This window comes from Anopheles coustani, chromosome 2 (assembly GCF_943734705.1).
Source record: "Anopheles coustani chromosome 2, idAnoCousDA_361_x.2, whole genome shotgun sequence".
NCBI classification, from domain to species: domain Eukaryota; kingdom Metazoa; phylum Arthropoda; class Insecta; order Diptera; family Culicidae; genus Anopheles; species Anopheles coustani.
Window position 1 is genome coordinate 26,555,654 of NC_071289.1, and position 21,917 is coordinate 26,577,570.

The 21,917-nt window shown below is 44.9% G+C and overlaps 1 protein-coding gene across 1 annotated transcript in view; it reads right to left on the bottom strand.

Moving 5' to 3' along the window:
• LOC131264159 (ankyrin-3-like) overlaps positions 1-21,917 on the bottom strand; it is a 62,769-nt gene that overhangs the window by 40,103 nt on the left and 749 nt on the right. Inside the window, exon 2 of the mRNA XM_058266448.1 lies at positions 20,840-21,233. Coding sequence (XP_058122431.1) covers positions 20,840-21,052 — 213 coding nt within the window. The 5' untranslated portion in view covers positions 21,053-21,233. The remainder of the gene's footprint in view (positions 1-20,839; positions 21,234-21,917) is intronic.

Genomic DNA, 21,917 nt, shown 5'->3' on the forward strand with positions numbered 1-21,917 from the left:
ACCACCGGAAACTGTCACCGTCGGTGGAGTGGCCTCGTGCGCTGATAAACCATCCATTTTCCGGCTTGAAGCTCAGAAGGAACTTCTCGCCAACCCTTCCGCGGGGTACTGGCAATTCCTCGAGGCGGTAAAGATACATTAAGCAAGTATTTTTTTATTCTCCTTTCTTTTTGCCCAACAAACAGGTTTCATGCTATCCTATCTCGTACATCGCATGACGCGGGGCTTTTACAAAGACCAGGATCCCCGGCATGATGGCGATGCTGATGGGGATGATGATACCGATGGATGGTACTTTTTTCGCGCTAAATTTATCGTAAAAGCCAGGAAAATACACACACACACACAACCGATGATACAGAACACACACACTCACAGTTATTCGCCTTAATGCTTGCTATTATTTCATGCGCTATTTTTACTCGTACGCTGGTTAGAATGAAATTTTCATCGCAGTTGTGGGGAAAAGGAAAATTTCAACAGCAAAAAAAAAGCGAAAAAATACAAACCGAGGATCTGGGGCCATTCAGATTGGATGAATCATAAGCGTCGTATTTTTCCGCCACACCAAAACCCGGTATACAGCACAATAGAACAGAAGTGGTTTTGAGGCGGCATACGTAAATGTGGAGCTAAAAGTAACGCCAACTAAAGAAGGCCGCTTAATTGGTGCCTTTTCTTGCCTTCCTGCAACTTTGTGTCCGGAAGGATAGAGTCAGAACGAAAAGTTTCGTATAAAACTCCGCCCTATATACGGCGAACTAGGTTTGTGAGCCAAGGGCCAACCTAGACAATGATTCCAGAAGGAAATTGATTGTTCCGAGTGCTATGCACAACTGATACTAATTGCGATAATTGAAAGCGGTGACGTCAATCATCCGACCTGCGCGCCCTTTACTTTCTCATATACATGTTCGCAGAGTATTGAGTACCATCCCAGCTGTTGAAGGCGATAGTGGCACTTCGATATCGAGCGGGTCAATCCAAGATACAGCACACTAGGAGCTGCATTAAAGCTTCCTTCGCTCTTAACTTTTAACTTAACTCCCCCGGAACCCCCAAGGAAACACTCGCCACCGTAAGGGTGTTATTTCTTAATTGAAAAGGGTATCCCACTTAATTAACCCTCATATCTGGAGCCATGACGCAGGCAAGAAACATGTCTTGTGGTCTTCTGCCCTGCGAACGTTGCTGGTGATGTTGGCGTTCAATGTCGATGACTAAGGAGGGAAAGAATGTACATCTCGTTTATTCCAACACCCGCACTCGTACGAACGGTTCGACATTAATTTAGTACCAAAGTGCTTCCCTAGAGATGTTTAAAAATTGAAGAAAGACGGAGAGCACGCAGGGAGCTGACGCTTAAAACACCCACATCGAAGCTATAGGGGCTAAAAAAGTACGCGATACTCGTTCCAAAGACATTCAAAAGTTATCGATTCATTAACTTGCGCTGCGAACGAAATGTTATTACGCAAAACGGAAACATCTGAAAACTTGATCCATAAAGAATATAAATCTGAAGAACAATTTATTAAAAAAAGTTTGTATATACTTGGTTTGAAGCAAAGAACAACCATAACTTTATCAAAAAAAACGACAGGTTACTTAACCTAATGAATCTATCGCCTTCCTTCAAAAGACTCATCCTAGAAACAACCCCGACCGTCAGCGATCAATTCGCACCTCCAGCTTTCCTAGAACACCTACGCCGTTGGCAGAAAAGTTGCTACTTTTAAATCGATGACTTGACGAAACTCAAACGGAACGGCGATGAAAACTATCGCTGCCCACGCTGCCGGTTTGCGAAGATTGCACGCGGACGCGTAGATTTATCGTAAATAGGTAACAAACTGGCCAGACATCGCTCCCGGAATGCCGAGAGGAGGAGGATGAGGAGCAGGTAGGAGGTTAATTAAGCCCACCAACCGCATGGACACAACAATCGGTACAATCGCGATCGGTTGGACGGAGCGAAACGCGTGCGAAAAACTGTGCTCAAATCTGTTTGCAACCGCGCACTGTTCTAGTGTTGCGCCGTGCCAGCGTCGTGTGAAGCAAACAATTTGCACCCCTGTTTTTGCTTTTGTTGTTGCTATAGCCGGTGGAAGTGTGTTAGAAAAAGCGACCTAACCCTCACACCCGAGGACTAAAATCAACGACAGCAAAAGTTGGCCACTTTGTTTACACTGGCAGCGACGAAATGTAGCAGAGTTTTGGGCCCACAACACATTGCTCAAAGTGACGTCACCGGAGGAGAGCCGACTTGATCGGGAAAACGCGAGTTGGCAAAGGTTTGGATTGCAAAACCAAAGGGTGATGGTTGTAGTCCAGCGCCGTTCTACCCGGCGTCTCCTCGTCCCGTCACCAATCAACGACAAGGGGTTTGGGATTCCCATTTCCTCCGTTTCGATATTATTTGCATCTTTCAAACCGGCAGGCAAAACCCGTCCACGGCGAGGGTGCAGAAGGGAGGACGACACCGGTGAAATAAATAAACAACCATTTGGAAAATTTAAAATTAGTACCAGCTGTTTGTTGGCCGTCCCCCTCCGGGTTTGGGACGAGTGAGTGACGTAAAAGTGAAGCACACTCCTTCACATCACGAACCGAAAACAGCCCGAACCCGACCTATTCCTGGAGCAACGACAATAAACAGTGGCACGAATGGACCTTCTGCTCCTTAAACAACACACGACACAAGCAAGGCGCACACTTTTGGCCAATGCGCAACAGTACTCTTGGCGTGGTAAACACCATTTTTGACACCATCGGCGGGGGTGTCGCCAATCTTGATTGAACTTCTCGCGCTAAACCTTTGACGTTGTATGTTAATTGCCAAAATGGGGACCAATACGGAGGTGTCCAAGACATCAGCTACAAATCACCCGTAGAAGAAGTTCGTGGACACATCATAGAAGCGAACAACTACGAATAGCCAAAAACCTGCCCCGACATTCCGAGGGAGATATGTTTGAAGAGTCGAACGTTTCGTCTCGGGCGCAAATTTATGTGCATACACACAGGAAATGGCTAATGTTGGCTTTAAAAGGGGGGGATAGCAAACAAACGGTTAAATCGGTAGAGCTGGTTCTCCACCGGCTCTTTTATGGCGGTTTGGGCGGATGAGCAGTACCGTTAGATGGTTTGCGTGCGCCGATTGCGCAACCTACGGTTGGGGATGTCCAAAATGTTTCTTCGTCTCGCCTTCCCAATGCACAGACCGAGGTACTACTCCACAGAGTCCACAAGATGGCGACTTCCAAACGTGGAATGACGATGAATTTTATGGATAAAGGAAAAGTACGGTGCCATACCGATGTCTGGACCTGATACCTAGTTTTCGAGGCTAGCGAAGAGAAAGCAGTACTAGTGCATCGATTGACGTCAGGTCCATAACCTCAGAAACAACGCGAAACAAAACGGAAACTGATCTGCCAAAAGAGATCCACGAACCCATTGTACTCGGGAACGCTGGAGCTTCTAATTTTTCCACCAGAATCCACCGGCGGACGGTCACGGCATATCCAAAAGCGAATGCCCATTAACTGACATTTTGACAGATTGCTGCCAGGAGAGTGTGACGGACGTCAACGTACTCTGGAAGCCCTGGGCGGCAAATGCATGCTCGCTCGAAGGGATGCGGTTCGTTAGCTACTGGCTTGCCTTTTATGGGAGATAGTGCACCAACCGCCATTACCACTACCAACAACCAGCATCGTAGAGGGTAGCCATTGTTTTCGGCTCTATTTGGTCACGGTCATGCATCCAATGGAGTCCCGCGCTTCCTCTGGGAGGAAAGTTTACAAGCGATGTATTGGATACGAAGCTATTTAATGTTGCTTTAAGGTCTACCAGTATATGGAGAGACCAGAAGATAACAACTTTATGCGAATAGTGGATGGGGCATGTAAATCGTTTTAAAACACGTTTTTGTTCTTCCCATTCCGAGGGCTTAGCTAGAGTAACATCGGCCTATTGTTTGTTTTCGGTCGTAGGGATTGTCAACCTTATCGACAATCAACACACCATCACCACCATCATCGATTAAACAAAGCGTGGATACTACCTCGCCAGAACCCAATGTTGTACCATAAACCGGACGCCGTGGTTCACTCTCTCCTTCTCTCTTTGCGCCGTCATTGTTTCGTGCGGCTACAGTATGCGCTAAAGTCCACCCGATGCAAGACACCATCACCTGGCGGGCGCCTCGGCCACGACGAGGAACGTCAAGCCAACCGTTAGTTAATTGTTGTGTCTGCCATAAATAGCACCGACACCCGTGAAGACGCCACCGTTCAGAGATCGAATTTGTCTGATCGGAAGTAGCCGCAGACTTGCCGCACTCAGATGAAGCCGCGCCGCGATGTAGCTATTTGTAACCCTTTTTTGGCAGATATACAGCACCGAACGGGACCTCCTCTGATAGACACCAAGCCGAACCGACATACCACCACCATCCGCACAATCTACAGACACAGTAGCCCGAATTCCTGTGACTATTTTTATATCCGAACTCGACTTTGTTCCCTCGAAAGATTGATACTTGTAGCGGCTTAGATTCGTTCGATTGAATCGATGGATAACGGAACGCCACACCACCTCCGTGGTAAGGCGCGAGATTTGTGAACCTTTACCCGCGTTTACTACCTCTCTGCCTCTCCCGGGACAGATGGTCTGGACCATCGATCACGCTTAAACGACGGTGATGGATCGATAGCGAGGAACTCTTAAAAAAAGAAAAACCCTCATCAGCGCTAAAGCGAGCGATCTTTGTTTCCAACTGCAATTGCTGCTCCTCCGCAAGGGAATCGTTACGTGTCGGACCCCAGAGGGAATTGGCGTCCGATGGCATTTGTCGCCTGGTTTCGTTTCATCGAACGATTTGCTGCGGTCTCGGAAGAAATGCCACACTAATTAATACACCGTCTTTAAAAAAAAAATAAAGTAACATCCCAGCGATCGAGGAACTCGGGAAAGCAGAAATGGTTCCGAAGAAATTGACGGGGAGCGTAAATTGAGGTTAAGGGTCTTATTTTTGAACCATGCTCCGTGCGATGATAATTGGTTGCCGCGTTATGTTCCATAACCGAAACGAATGAAATAATGCACGTTATTGCTCCAGATTCTGTTTTACTCCTTGAAGCATTACATGCTTTTCCATGAAATTCACTCTCAGCCGATGGGTAAGTAAATATTTCAAGACTATCTGATGAGTTCATACACAGAGTGGTTGAGTGTTTTAAGAAGTACTTATTACAAAATAATAAATATATGCCAACACATCAAGATCAAATCATAAATAAACTTTGACTGTTCTCGTATACACCCGTGCTCAACAACAGAATGAAAAAGTATCTCCTTTGCATCCGATGCTACATTGAAAGTAAATAAATTTCACGTGTTCCACCCAGCGAATGCTAACCTTATTACCGATTTCATTCGCTTTACCAAATGTGTTACAGATACCCCCCGGTAGCTACCATCTCTCGGGTCTCAACCTACACGAAAACCGTCGATCCGGGACAGGAAGGGGATCATTAGAGAAAGTAAAACACAACCAAACCGCTCGTCTCGGCAGCGGACACAGCAGAGCCATGGCAAATCTAATAGGTGCGAAGATTCGCCATTCTCCTTCGTCAGACTCCAAATTTGTACAGCCGATAAAGTTACTTTTTTCACTTTGGAAATTTTCGACTGCACTGCCCCAAAGGCGATGGCAACGAAAAAAAAACACCGTGATGATACACTTTTTGCCAGCCGCAAGCTGACTTCAACAAAGATGCCTTTTTTTTGGGTTCCGGTTTTTATTCGCGATCTATTTAAAAGCGCTTACCCTCTCATCGCCGCCGCGGTTACGATCTGTATATAAATCGCCCGCGGACGCAAACGACGCAAAATGTTTAGATCATCGGCGGATTGAGTGAGAGAAGGAAAAAAAAAATGGCGAATACGTCCCATGCCACGGGGACACGATCGAATCTGACACAGTGAACGCACGCGAGGTTGGAAAAAATAATAATAAAACCGTTTGACAGATTGATTGCAGCTGTGGGGGAGGTGGACGTCAAAATGGCTGTCGTTTGCGTCGACGATCTGTTTTCCTTCCTTCCGCTCGGCGGCGCGTTTAGTCGTTTGGCGGAGGAGATCCGTCCAACTAGCAATAGGAGCCCTTCGCACAGTCGCTGCAGGTAACCCGCCCGATGGAACATGGCCGTCGGGCGAAAGCGGGAAAATGGAACTGACTTAAGATTGGGAGTCACGTTAGCGAGCTTTGCTACCTTCCCGATTTCTTGCCATCTTTCGCGGCTCTCGCCGTTCCTTCCGATTTCTTACCTTTACGAATGGAGTGTCCAATCCATTGTGCAAAACCATACCTTTCACCGAAGGCAGAGCATTGGGATTGAAGCAAAAAACAAGCCTTCACAAGAAGCAAGAAGATAAAACCGTGTAGGCGTCGTCCCCGTGGCTTCGGACTAAGTGAAGGGCTCGCCAGTGACGCGCAGCAATGGCATGCCGGTTCTGGTTTATCTCTACCTTCGATCACGTCCGCAGTGGTCCGTGTGTCCCCACAGGTTTTCGCTGGAGTTCGAAACCCGCTGCACATACGATGTTGCACACATCTTTCCCATCCCGGACCGGAACCGTCCGGGGTGCTGCAGTGGTTCGTTTCGCTTTTTGTATACTGCAGCTCAACCTCGGGTTCCCCCAAAGACACCGGAGTCGGGTTCCACACAATCAACCACACAAAACCAAGCTCATGTCCATTCGCCCACGCCGTACCGTCTTCTGGAAGGCTGGTTCCGGGCACGATGCATTCGATCATTATCGTCGTGCTAACTGGCAGATCTTTTACTTCTTCTCACGTTCCTGATCTAACCCATTCAGGAAAATATGTTTGCTTCCTCTAATGCTGCGCATAAACTACAGTAATTATTCGCATTAAAGAACCTGGAAGTAAAGTCAAAGTAAAGCGTTTACGAACACCCATAATATGAGTATCTGAAAGGATTGGATTTGATTCGACTAATTTATAACTGTGCAGTTTTAGTACGAAGGAACTGCCACCTAAGAGAGGTTTTTAGAAACAGTATTTTGATAAAGTTTGACGCACCTTAATTACTTATCTGAATGTCATAGACTTAATGAAGTATCCATGTTCATACTCTAAGTACATTGGACGCACTTATTCGTGGCACGTAAACAAACATTGCTTAAAGAGGATTTACTGTATTTCTCGTAGTGAGATTTTCACTTAAATTCATTAGTTTATTTGGACAAGCTACTGCCCCCGAAGTAGTTGATGTACCTTTTCATTTAAAGAAGACTAAACAGGGTGATTATAGACAACTTCAGACCGTAATGATGCTCTGCTATGTTCTCTGCGTTTACTCCATTGCTCCTCAATCCCAGCTTTCAACACATTCCCATCGCCATGGACTATATCTTCGTGCCCGTGGAAAACTATCGCAGACAATACATCCCTATGGATACTGTTTTATTCTGGTGCATGGCCCCATTCGCCAAGAGTTCCTGGGCCCATCGAATGATGTCTGCTGATGACGATGCTGATGCTACTTTAATGTTCTCTCGATCCCAACTAATCTACAACGTACATCTTCTCGGACGATGGGAACGACCCATCATCGGACTGCCACCATTTCCAGCGTTTTTCTCCGTCCATAAACGTGTGCGCTCATAACGATCGCCTGAATTACGACCCTATTCGGTAGTCGCCGGCAAATCTCCACTGGCACGCTGAGGGGAGTCGGTGGTACCGAATCTCGGCTACCGAAAACTCGTTTCACGCGTCGAAAGCGAACGAACCAACCGAAGCCCATCGCATCGGAAAGACATCCGCCGAAAGCGCGGTGGAGATGTGTAAAGACGCTGGGGTTGTGTGATTATTTTTGGACGCCTTCGGAGGAGCTCGAAAGCCTGCAACGAAAGTTGACCCCAAAAGAGAGGAAAACGAGACGCAAGCGTGTACTTCTTCTTGCACGGAACACAGACAGTGTTCCGTGGTTGCTCCAGATAGAACTTGGATCTGTCAGACCACGTGTTGTTGGTGGAGAATTGGCTTCCCACTGTGGACATTTAACCGTGTTTCGCCATGGAAGACATACTACTTGCTGTCAACTACGAAAGCAAATATAAATCTTGTAGTTCTAGATCAAAATGTAAGAAAAACAGCATTACTTTATTAGGCATCCCTGGATAAACGAGGTTGGTAACAACGAAAAACAAGCACAGAACATATCATTATATTTTCGATGATGTTTTCCTTTGTTTATGAAGTGCACCAACATTCGATGTGCGCGAGAAGGAAAAGGAAATTTTGTTTCATCTATTTTCCTCGCTTTGCAACCCACCATACTTTCTAACTCAAGGAGACAAAGAAGCAAACAAAATGAATCCGTCACGATCATGACTCTTGGAAAATGCATCAATGCGCGCGGGCCAACGAACCGACGCAGGCAGCACTTCACTGGAAATTGCAATCTCACGTTCTCAAACTTTCCTTTCGCTCGCGGAAACCCGAAGACGCACCAGACGAATAAATGTTTATGAAATTGATTGTGCCCTATGCTCGAGCCTGAGCTACAATTCAATCCCCTTTTCCTCCCTCTTTTCTTCTCTAACTCTTTGCAAGCATGCCTCAGCTTCCACGAGGCGGGATCTCGTGATCGCCAACGATCAATCGATCCATTAGCGTCCCCTTGCCAGCGATTTTCAATCCACTGCATTCGCTAAATTCATCCATTTTCCAGCTGAACCAGAGGTGGCGAAGGCCAGCATGCAAAAAAAAAGGAAGAGAATAGACGGCGCATCATAATCGGCCATCGGGTTGTTTCACTGGTTTCACCACTTAGCGCACTATTATGCTTATTGGGTGATTGGCAAAGTATGGCTGATGGTGTGCTGCATTTAGTTTCACCAAACTAATGCTGTACGCGATTTTAAATTTCGCAAAACGGTCTCGTTCGAACGAGCCGCGATCAGTTTGTTCGTCGTGTAGCGCGCGCGTGCGGAAAAGCATGCGAGGTTTTCCGCCCGTCCATCAAATTGGGCAATAAGTTAAACTTACCCCGAATGGCGGCCATAACATTACTTCCCAAACGTTTCAACAAACGGAAATAATTTCGCAGCGCTGAAAAATCGACAACAAAATGAAACGATCAAACGATTTCACACCAACCGGGGCTCTTCACAACAAGCCTATTTTTATTGACTTGAGGAATGATTTTAAAAACATGTCACTTATAAATGTAAATCTTATAAAATACGCAACAATAACCACTGAAGTGAAAAACTCATTGAATATTTGATTGATAATTTACCGGCCAAGCAAATTCAATCTGCAGACACGATAGATCCTCAGCCAGAAAGCATAAATACAGGAAAAAGGTATAGAACGATTTCAAAGGTAACCACTGAAAAGCGGAAAAAGATAAATTCGGGGGTGTAGCAAACTAGCAAGAAAATAAGATGGGCGGAAGTCCAACACAAGCGCAAACGGAGAGTTTTGTTCACTTATAAGTGTGGTGTTTTGTTAGCGTTTACGCTTCACGCATCGCTGAAGTCGGGCATCTTTGGCATTGACTTTGGCGATCCCTTTAGACGATCGGCTTTGTTAACGAAAAAAAAGAAGCATACCGATTTAATACCCGCTTTATACTTCGACGGACGATGATAGCAGGAGAGATAGTTTTCTAGGCGGAATCGAACAAACTATGCTTGCGCGTGTTTTCGCATGGTATTTCTTTTCAATTTCAATGTTAAAGAGTCCACGAATGGTCAAATTGAAAGAGAAACTTCATGAAGGAGTACAATGAAAGGCAAAATTCGGAAACTTCATGAAACCTTCCCGTGTGGAAAGTGAAAACCAAACACTAGTTCAGCTTCAAACGAAAACAGAAAAAAAAACAATTCAACCACTACAAGCATATCGCTTCCCCTGGGATGTATTTTCGATACATAATTATGCAATTAAAATGCGAAAGGGCACGCCGTGATCACATAATCTTCCGCAAATGCTACGGTCAGATCGAAAGTTACATCCAAACAAGATTGGCTACAATCACTGCCATCGGTATCGCTTGCAGCTATCGAACGGTGCTGGCTATATACGAAAAGAGCCTTGCCGTTAACTAGTTCACGGCGAATATAGGGGTGTTTGGGTACGCTTAATTAATTGACTATCCTAGGTAATTAAATTACACTGCGCACCCAGGACAGGAGTGCGTCCATGCCCTACGGTGCCTCCTCCTTTTATGGGCGATTCGGTTCGAAAGGCGCAAGGTGACAGGTTTGGTTGCAACCTTCTCCTTCATTGCACCTCAAAGAGAAGTTTTGTTAATTGGAATGGAAAATCATCTGTTCACCCAAAGGAGTTTACGATCGTTCGGCTCAGAACTTCATAGAACCCAACCTACCGGAGGCGCTCCTACAAAACATATGCTTCAATATCGCCAAGCAACACACATCTGCTCCCAGCATCACGGGGGATTGTGCTGATCCGGCTCCACGATTTCGTCCAGATTTACACCCGAATGCCGTCATTTTTGTCCGCCTTGGAATGTACCAAGCCACTTCCATTCCAGTCTCTATTCATTAGCACCCGCCAGTTAGCACCGGGAAGACACCGAAATCCTATTAGCGCGTGTCGTCCGTTTCTTGATGGTTTTGTGTTAGGCCTCAAAAGAACACACAAAAGCCACCAGAAGATAGCGATCAGAAAGTGAATCATTTCACCATGAATGAGGGAGAGGAACTTGGATTGGATACGACGATATTAACAGGGGGACCAGGAGCATCGTATCCAATGCAAGAGACCCAACGTGAGAACCACCAGCCAACGATGGGTGACACGTTGATGGATTAGGAACAAGAACTTGTGGTTTGAAAAATGGACCTGGAGATTGCTTTCATTCGGAATATGATTCAAGATCCTATCGACGCCAGCGGACGGCGGAAAATGTCCAACCTACCACTCACCGAAAAAGGTTGGTGACACACAGGTTCGACGGTACATTCCACGAGGAAGAAAAAGGTCATAAATCAATAAAAGATACACGCGCTCGTGTTCGTGTCACGCGACACGATACCAAATCCCTGCCAGGCACACCAGCAGCTTGTAGAGCCCAAACATAACCTTAGCCCACGAGCCTCCGAAATGAACCGCTTTCGATCGGGTAATAAAATAGCCACACACTACAATTACCTTAATTGGATCCAAAAGGGAAACCCCCCTCCGGCTTCGATGGGCAATTGGGATGTAAAGAGTCGTCCAAGTGTGCGGGTTGGCTACCACCAGGAACTTCCCGCCCGACGTGACACTTGGTCGATGCAACTGGTCTTTAAAACGAAGGACCCCCAGCGTCCCACGCGTGCTTGTGAAGTCAAGTGACGAAGAAATGCATAAATTGAACCCTTCCCAAACCATTGGATGTGAACCGTTACCACCTCGCCATATGGTCAATACACACACACACAGTCTGTGTACCATTTTGAGGCATTTGTTTTCGTTTCCATTCGGCTACATACCAAACCCTGCCTCCAACCTTTAAAAACCACCTTAAAAGAAGAGATAAAATCCTTTCTGTTTGTGTGTTTTCACTCGAGGCGTAAAGTAAGACCTTGAACTGCCTGCTCGGGGCGTGGAAGGATGTTTAAATTCGCCACTCCAGTATGTATGTTATTGCGAAACTGCAGCTTTTACTCGTACAGTTCATGCGAAGAACAGCGAGGCGAGAAGAAGCAATGAAACCAACTCCGGCGTCCAAATCCATCTGCAAACGTGTGCTACCGAGCGTTATATGTTGCCATTTTATTGCCCCTACCAACAGTTGCAAGATCCAAGATCGTGTATCGTTAAAACAAACTACAGTTATATGTTTCTTTACCGAAGTCCATTTAGGGATTGTTTGCTACCGGACGAAGGGACGGACTGCGAATGTCATTTAAAACGTTTTAAAATGGAATGTACCTGTGATGGGTAAATAAACAACCCGGTTCGCGTCTATACACCTTGAGGGACATTTTATGGGAACGTTTGTGTGTACAAAATAATGTCCAATAAGTAAAACCAGACGAAGGAGATTAAGTTGTAGCAGAGAGCCATCATATCTACGGGCGGCCTTGCACCCTACCATCGCTTCAGATTCTTCTATTTATGGTCAAATTAAAATCTGTGACATAACCACATGACGCACTCTTGTCATGGGAGCGAAATTTGTGCAGTCTCTATTGCAAATGCTTTGCGGAGTGTGATAAGATAAGTGCGATAATGTTTCATCCAGTCGATTGTACGCTTTGGTAGAAGTCAATCGCACGACGTTGGCGATAGTGTCTGAGCCCATCGGGTCCAACCATCGTTTGACAGTAGAATGGCACATGGCAACGATGGTGGTGTTTCTCCACGCAAAATAATAATGGAGACTTTGGATAAAGGAATCATAATGCACCCGGAACATGCACGACGATGGAAGTGATTCGCAGAGCGCCTAAGAATAACTCCAGAACTTAGGCTCCTCGAGGCTTAGGATCTCTTGGAATGGATTGGAAGAATGGATCCGCAGCACGCACGCAGATTAATCAATATCCACTTACATACACAGACCCGCGTAACGTGAGGAGTTGACGCCGGCAAATCCTTACCAGGCACTCGACATCGATCGACACACGACACAGGGTCACTCCACAGATATTGCGTAATGAACTCGCTCCTCGACTCCTCGGGCAGGCGGCAACGCGAAACGAGTAGTGGCACTGAAAGCGAGTACTAAAAACGCAAACGACCAATCGATCCGTGTGTGAAGGTTTTCCTCTCCCCTGCCCCTCTTACTCCGGCCCGTTTTCATTCAGGTGATAACGTAGAGGCATCCCACCGCCACGATGATCATCGTGTCCGCCCAACGCCCGCCAGAACCGGTTCCCAACCGACCAGTTCCATTTTTGGGCCGGCAAATCGAATCGAAGAGACACAAATAAAGTAAAACGCAACGTAGAAGGTTACCCCGCGGGCCCCGTGCAGTTTCCCCTCCGGCGTTGCCGCCCAGAAGTTCGGGGCGCTCGAGGAAAGTAAAGGGAAAACTGGAATAAAATAACACAATAAAATGGCCAGCGTGCTGCAGGCGGAGGACGTGGCGTTGAAGGCGAAAGGATAAAAACAGGCATATCACGACCGACTTCCTCCCCACCTCAATCCATCCGCACTGTGATTTAATATCATTTCTTCTCCGGCCCCCAGAGCCCTCGCTGGGAACTTCTCCACCCCGATCGCAACCCATCACCGAAAGCGGGTTTCGTGGTTCTCGATCTCTCGACCAAGAACCGTCCTCCCTCTCCCTCACCTTCAACCCCTCGCGTGGAGGAAGAACTGGTTTTTGTCTTGAAGGGGATTTGGAATTTATTTTTACGCTATCGCTGTTGCGTTCTGACGCGTGCAAAGACAAAACTCGTGAAAAGATGATGATGATGATGGCAGACGATTGGTTGCTGGAAGAGGCAGAAAATTCGAAAACATTGATTACAAAATCGATATCGACACCCAATTTTCAGGTAAACGGTGAGAACTCGCTTGCGCATCACGTGGTAAGGATGCCAACCCGGTGTCATGGGAACAAAATGTTTCACAAGCCCGGAACAAACAGTTTTGTAGATCGAAATCAACGCGAAAGTATTTCACAAAACATGCAACATACTTTGATACTAAAAAACGTTTTCATCTTATGACGAGTTTAACCTTTTCGACAGGACAAAAACACGAACTCCAAACCGGTTTGTTTCCAAACCCCGTTTGAAACATCCTTTCCTTACCGGTCCAAGTCTGGGTATGTCCGGAGTTCCCGAAGTATCAAACGGACACAAAAGTTTTATTATTCCACTGCATTATCCTCCCACGTTGTTTTTGCCTGTATTAGCGACAGCGAAAACATTTCCGGAACAACCCTTGCAACGGAACAGTTGTATCAGAGCATCAATTTTTATCGAGGAAAGGAACGATATGGCAAAACTGGGTTTTACCACAAATTACGTACTATCTGTTTCAGTATAGCAATTTTTTTAAAGACCCACCGAACCACCCGAAAAGGTAAAAATACCTGTTGTCGTTTTTTAGCATGGTGTGAAATATTCATAAACATGGCACAACCAAAGCCCCAAACACAATTTTAGGCCCGGGAAAACAAACGGGACACTTTCGAACGCGTCGATAAAGCCATGCACACATGCAGGCTTAGGATTTGACATTAAAAATGGATAAGCCTCGGGTGGGAACATCACCGGAACCAGATTGCCGCGGTCATAACCTTTCCAAAGCTGGCTCCATCCCTCGCGCACGGCGGTAGGCTTTTTCCTAAGCCTTTGACCGGCGAAATGAGTTCGAATGGAAGCGAGGACGGTTGGGACACATTCAGCATGATGGTTGGAATTATTAATGACTAAAACATAAATCTTTTGTATGTATATTTCGGAGCGCCCAGTTAGGCATTGGCATCGATCGACTTTTAACCTCACATTTATCTAGCCATTACCGATGCCACAGTTTATCCCATAAAATCCAGCACATATACGAAAAACCTGCGGAATTAAGTATATTAAAACGAAACAAAAAGAGGAAAAAACAACACAACACAACACAACACACCGTTAGCCTGCTCCATATCTGTTGCCCCAGGAACGGAAGAAGGCGAAAGTGGCCCGTCGTAATTATAGTTTTATGCGCTTCGTCCATCTTTTAGCACTTCAGCGAAAGGAGCCGCGCGCTCCTGGGGCTAGGGCATCAACACAAAAATAAAAACACAATTTAAATCCACGCTCCAACGGGCCGCAGCGTTCAACAACGTCGACTGTCCACAAGGCGATGCGAAACCCACTTCACTTCACTTTTTCGGCGCCATTTCCCCGCCGCTTTCCTTCCCCCCCATTTCCTTCCAAACCACCCCGTTATCTGCACATGCTATGCTATGTGTGTTTGTGTGTATTTGCGTGTATGAAGGACCACAATATTCGCATCTGTTCGATGGCGAGATGTGGGGCATTAAAATTTATAAACATATCAGATCCAACTTTAATGCTGAATTTAAATTGCCACCAAGCGGCGCGCGGCTGGTGATGGAGCAGAGTCGTGTGTTGGGGAAGGTGAGGGGTGGAGTGAGCATAATTCCCTACAGTATGGAGTACAACTCCATACGAGCTCCACTTTTGGTACGTCACAGTCAGTGGAGCGCGTACAGATAAGTACCATTTGCAGACCATACCGGTAGGGTTCTACACGATGATTTGTTTTATTTTATTTTTCTGATCTTAATGAGCTTCTGTACCTCGGTGGAGATTACCGAGACCTTGGGTTTTGGTTCTCCTAGAGCTGTTATGCTATTTGACTATCATTTCTACTCGATGCAGGTGAAATCTCCATTTAATTCTAGCCCCACAATAGGTTTTTCATGTAATTTATCGGCCACAAAGAACAAGCTTACATTTTCATAAGATTTTAAGATACCGGTTTTATTTTTACAGCCGTTGCTGCTAATTGTGTCCTCTAACCTTCCTATTGTAACAATGCATATACTCTTATTTCTCAGACATCTGTTTTTGACATAACGTATCCACGTTTTTAACATAACGCAGTCTCTATCTAAATTGTTTGTCTTTTAACATAAATTGAAACATGAAGATTAATGTTAGTATTAGTAAAAAATTACATTATTAGTGAAAAAGGACAATCATACATAATTAGTAACAATTTCAACGTTCGATGTAATACATAAATTCAAAAACATACGGTCGGTTTATAAACAAACGAGGCAAGTTTATATCCCCAAATTCCTCGCTTTACTGACATTTTTTAAATTATTTTTTTGTTTGTGCAATCTTTAGCTTTGTTTTTGTAAACTCAGTAAAAAATAAATTATTAAAGGTATAATTCGCCAACATGAAAAATATACTAACAACAAGCACCAATTGATATGAACATTACCATTAAATTGAACTAGGTCAAAAGGAGATGCCCTAGAGACAAAAGTTGATAGACATTTGCAAAAACTAATTCCTTCAATATATTAACATCTGTTTTCGATTTAAAATCGACTGCCAAAGGCTTTTAAACATAAAAACACTGCTACACCACATGCTGACTATCAATGCTCTTATTGGAAAACTACTACCAGAACACCTTACATCGCTTAAAATTACAAACAAGCAACATGAACTTCCTCTTTCAGATAGGAAATCGCTACATGGCGCCCGATGTGAGAAGCACCGGTAACTTACTTACAAGCATTCGCGACTCCAAAAACACGTGACATTGCGAGACCCCGGATAGCACAAACCAAATGCCCATCAACTTCGGGTGCTATCGAACACATTTCGCTGGTGATAAGAATTGTTTGTACCGTAAAAGTACCTCGTTTGGCGAAGCCGCTCCCTTCGGAGCGGAAGTTGAATCAACGGGAGAAAGATACCATCAGAATCAGAAACCGTGCCAAAACTCAGCGTCACGGAACTTCGGGTCGGAACAGTGTCTGGCGAAGCCTGTCCTTTGATATAACTTACTTCCTGTCCCGTTTTACAGTTTGGAGAATGCAAAACTGATCCGATGAAACTAGCGAAACTATCCCCCATAAAGGCACCAGTTCTTGTATTGCCCCGAAAGGGCCCAGGGTTCGTCGCGTTCCACGACGCAATGTGCTACGGACTGGAGCGTCCGCCGGAAACAAACAAATGCTGGTTTCCACTTAACTCGTTTCATCGACAGCTTTTCGGATGACGGTGCGCTCTCGTCGTTGTGCGCTCTTGACGGTTTCCGCCATTAAAAGTAAATTACACCAAATCATCCGACTTCACGATGCGACGAAAGGAAGCGCACGATAGGGTACAATTTTAATGACCACGGTCGTCACCGTCATCCATCGCAGGCCGCCAAATTTGCGTAAACCTAGAGTGTTGGCAACCGAGCCTTGGAGCAGACGGTGCAGAAGAAGCACCGGTTGTGTCTTCTACTAAACCTCAAGATGATCACATCATCACGCGCCGATTGGCAAAGGGTTTGGGTCGCAAAAGTTTTGTCGGGATATCACTTTTACAACCCTCTCTGGAGTCCAATAGCGGCCTCTCCTTGTTGACCTCCCGTGACTGACCCAGCGGAGGAATATAAAACACGTCCCCATCAAGTCGTAAAACGAATTCGCGAAGAATCCAACCGTGACCGATAAACGATCGAACAATACAATCTCAATGGCGGCGATATGACGCTCCCGTAAACGTTTCCGAGCAGATCCGAGCAGCTTCAACGATCCAGAAGATGAGCAAAACCAGCGGCCACCGGGCGAGAGGTCACGGACATCCGAGTGGCGGGGAAGAATATGTTTCAATTTAGCATATTTCCGCTGAACGATGACATAAGCGCCCTCGAGATGCCGAAAGAAGCGAAGAACATAATAAACATTTTAATTCCGCCCGCGTTCGTCGGGCCGAAGAGGCGAAGGAAAAGCCGGTCGAGCGAGAGCTCGAATACAATCAACCACAGGCCGCCACCGGTTGGTATCGAGTATCTTCGCCGAAGCACCGATAGGCCGCGCAAGATAACTCTCTGCGGCCGCTTCTTGCTGTAATTGATAGTGCTCATAAACGAGTGGAGTCAATTTGGATTTGGACCGTGTGGTGCGACGAACAGAAGACGTGCAGCTTCGGAAACCTGGGCAATCAATTGGATAGGCCTTGGCAATGCAGCTTGGACATCTGCGGCGGTGGAACATCTCCTCGAAGACGTGGTGCAGCATATCGCTTTCACTTAACTGAGAAAACGAATACCCATAAGGGGCGATAGATTACCGGCTTGTTTGTGCTGCTGAGGGGAGATGCGTCCTTTTAGTTATCGCTAGAGGTTTATCAATGCTGTAATACTTGCTTAGAGGTAAAAAAAAACATAGCGATAATAGATAAATCAAGCAATCGTAACAAGCAAATTAGCAAAAAATAGCGTTTGAAAAAACCTTAAACATCAACCAAGAGAAGAATTTTCGGAAAGCACAAAACTTTCCCTATTAGTAAATAAAATCATCGATAATGTTTTTCTTTTTAAGAAGACGATAAGCTCAACCATATACAAAAAAGCTTGGATATAGCTTGAGCGTAAATCAATAAAACATGTTACGAATTTTTAAGAAAGAGTAAAACTTTTCCTCAACTTGAAGTGGATAGCTTTTTAACAACGATTGCATAATAATCAAGGGTAAACCATTAGTAAACGAACAGTCAAAGGAAAATGTACCCCAGCAAAAAAAAAATTGTCAACGTAAAATGTACCTCGAGGAGTGGTACGCACATTTCATAGAAGTAGAGATTGAGAGAATATCTGGTGAACTGATTCGAAAGCCAGTATAGTGTTTATATTTGATAAGTTTAAAGGATACCTAGCAAGAGAATTGAAAAACAAGGGCAGCCAATGCGAAAGTCTTGTTGAAAGTTATGCCACGGACGTTAACAGGACAGTTTCATCTACTTGATTAACAAACCGTTGATCAAAAACGGTGACATAATAATTCTCTTACTCATGAAGAGCGGTATTGGTACAGGTTCGATGAAGCCGAAAAAGACTTGAGACACGAAACAAACACCGATGAAAATAGTGAGTAATTTAACAAATCACATAAAGAAGGAAAAAAAGTAGAAAATATATTTTCTTCTAGCTTTGAGTCAGTTTTACCGGATTCTTGCTAAAGTCGCAAACTTATGGTATTCAATACATGCAACAAAACCAACAGCTAAATTTAAAAACACTACCTTTTCATTAACACTGTGTTGCTAAGTAATTTATATTGAAGAGAGAGATTAAAAAAAACACGTAATTCACGAGTTAGCCATCCGAAGGAAGAAAATAAACCTAACAAAAAACGGAAGAAGCGTTATTCGTGGTGTTGGAAGTTGCTCTTGGCTAAAAGTTACACTCTAAACGCATGATCGACCAGCGTCGGCCAACGCCGCCAAAATCACCGATGACATCAGAGCGCGGTCGTGTTTGTGCAAAAACTTGCGCTATCTATGCTCCCTTTCGCTCGCCATCTTCGTTCGGCAGAGTTTGGTCCACATGTATAAAAATCGCCATCGTCAAGACATTCGCGACGCAACCCACGGGCATCTTATCCACCGGGGAGGGGAGAGTGAAGATTTGCCAACGAATGAATCGTGCGAATGGCGCGATTCAAGATGATTTCCGCGGTGTAAGAATGTTAAAATGAGAAAAATAAACGTATCGAAAGAAACACACACAAATACTGAAGAAGTGAGGACGCGGTATCATTTGGTGTTTGACCTTGAAATTTTCTCGACGCGCAGCAGTGGTTTGGAGTCGAGAATAGATTTCTAGAATATCGTTTGAGAACCATTTTAAGATCACGAAAAAAGGCAATTTGACCCACATGGAAGCATTAGATAAATCAAGAATAGGAGTACATAACCCCTTAGTATTTAAAGTGTAACAATATGTCGTTTGCCGACAGCCCTCAGAACCCTACAAAATTATTCTCACGCTGAACTGAAGATAAGAAAGGAAAACGGAAATAAAAAACAAACATTTTAAAAACCTTCCTATCAAAGATTGATGCAAAGGTTAAACCAACATCCCACATTGGTCTTGGACCTTTTTTTTCACCTCTGCAGTTGTGCAGGCGCGCCCACCCCAAACTGACACAAGACAAATTTCATTGATAATGGCATCGTACGGTTCGCATCAACCTTTTGCCGGCAGCAAGCACACACATGCGATTGCGAACGAATGCAACTAGGAGCTGATAGGAAACCTCCTTTGGCTGCTTTGGAGTGAACGAATGAGAAAACCGTTCGTTAACACACAATTAAGTGCAATCAAATGTACGGAACTGAAGTGCAATCAACCGTTTGAGGCGGCGGGGCGTTCCTTCTCATCCATAACGTGTTCATTGAAAAATTGACATATTCTACTCAAAACAAATATTGATTCAATACTTTCTACAGCTCGACCATTGGAATCGATAGGATTGGCTCCATTAGCAGATGTTTATTTTCTCCTGCCCTTTTTGTACCTCGAACTTGATGCTCACGTTTTGTACAGAGAGTGATACACAGAGAGTTATGTAATGTTTCTGTATTTTCACTAAAACTTAACCCGGATTTGAGGATTTTAAAGACATTTCTTGTTTATTATATTGAAGTACTCTATATAAACATATGCAATCTATTTTGCTCGTCAATACAACAATCTCTAAAGGAAAAATTAAATGATTGGCTGTAGATAAAGAAAGACCGGACCGAAGAAAGAACCAGTATCGTGGTTATCAAAAATAATTCAATGACTAAATTTAAAAAAAAATTTAATATTTAACAACAACTAATTTCCCCCCAGAAGCTTATCAAACGTAAATAAAAAACCTGTTATAAATTGTAAATTACTGATCTTTTCCCTCCCACTTCCTTAGCAGACCTTACAAAAACAAATGAAAATGTGCTTCTTTTTATCAAATCATGAATCTCCTATCTTTTGTAGAAAATGATAAATTTAGATTTTTCTCAAACAATTTCCCTCAATTGATTCCTGCAACATGAATGGGGCGGATTTTCTTCCGTTTTCTGCTGAAACAAAGCGGACTGTCTTGGAGCATCAAGAGAAAGGACTCGTGAGTCAAAATCGGAGAGCTAACGGTGCGTCCGAAGAGAGCCACACAGCTGAAAGGGCATCCAACACCATCGATGCCCTTTTCGGAAAATGTCAAACGGATAGGAAAATTGCAATCAATCGCGTTTCGTTACGTTCGAAAGAAAATTGACCCCCGCGTCGCTTGTCCGCAAAAGCTTCACCTACCTGTTTATTGTTCGATCGTGACTTTTCCGTTGCCCCACCGCCGGCCCCACCACCGGTGACGATGTTGTTCAGCTTTTCGTTCGAGGTCGACGGTTGTATCTGCGCTTGACCTTGCGGTTGTTGTTGTTGCTGTTGCTTGAGCGGTGGCGGAGCGTTTTCCTTTGGGGCCACCGCCACGGCGGACCCATTATTTTGGGTCTCCTCCAGCGCCATGCCTCGCTGCTCCGTGGTTAAGCTGTGATGTTTATTGTTTACTGAAACCGTCGATTGCTCCCGATCGCAGGCTGTACTTATTTTGTTTTGTTTTTTTTTGCTTTTGCTTAAAGGGATACAAATCAACACAAACTCGCACTCACACACACACACTCACAGGTATGAATATCAACGAACTACACTGGAATGATGGATATTAGGCAAATATAATAAAAATAAATTATGGCACCTATCAGAACATTCCAATGCGTTTTTCACTACACACAGAGCAGAACTTTCGGTCTACTTTCACTTTGATAGGTCGCGCGAAAAACCTTCCGTTCAGTTTTCCGCACACAATGCGTGCGCCAGCACGTCGCAGAAGCGAACCGAAAAACCGACCGACACACACAAGCACGCGGAAAAACAACAAAGCAGTCACCGACCGTATCGATTTTTCCAGCCCACCCCAGCCCAACCAGTGAAAGGTTATACTCTTTTCTCCGACGCTTACACTTTCCGGCTCTTTCTGGCCCACACAGCATGGCTATAATGACCGGAAGATGGGAAAACGCACAACGGGGCGGGGAAATCGAACCGACTAACGAACGATTTCCGTCCGTCCACATCCGTCCGTCTGCGTGAGCTTCCGAGTAGACACACTGGTAGGCATACTTCGATTGGGGTCTTTTTCGATGATTTTCAACCGTTTTGCCACCGGTTTGCTGTGTTGGATTGTTTTCTTTTCGGTGTGAAAATTGACACAGAAAACGTCGGACGCGCTGCGAGAGATGATCTCATCTCGAGCTGCTGCTGCTGCTGCTGTTGCCCAGTTACTAATTGTGCAACGATTTATTTAATTTTCGCGGTGAAAATCCGCGTGACT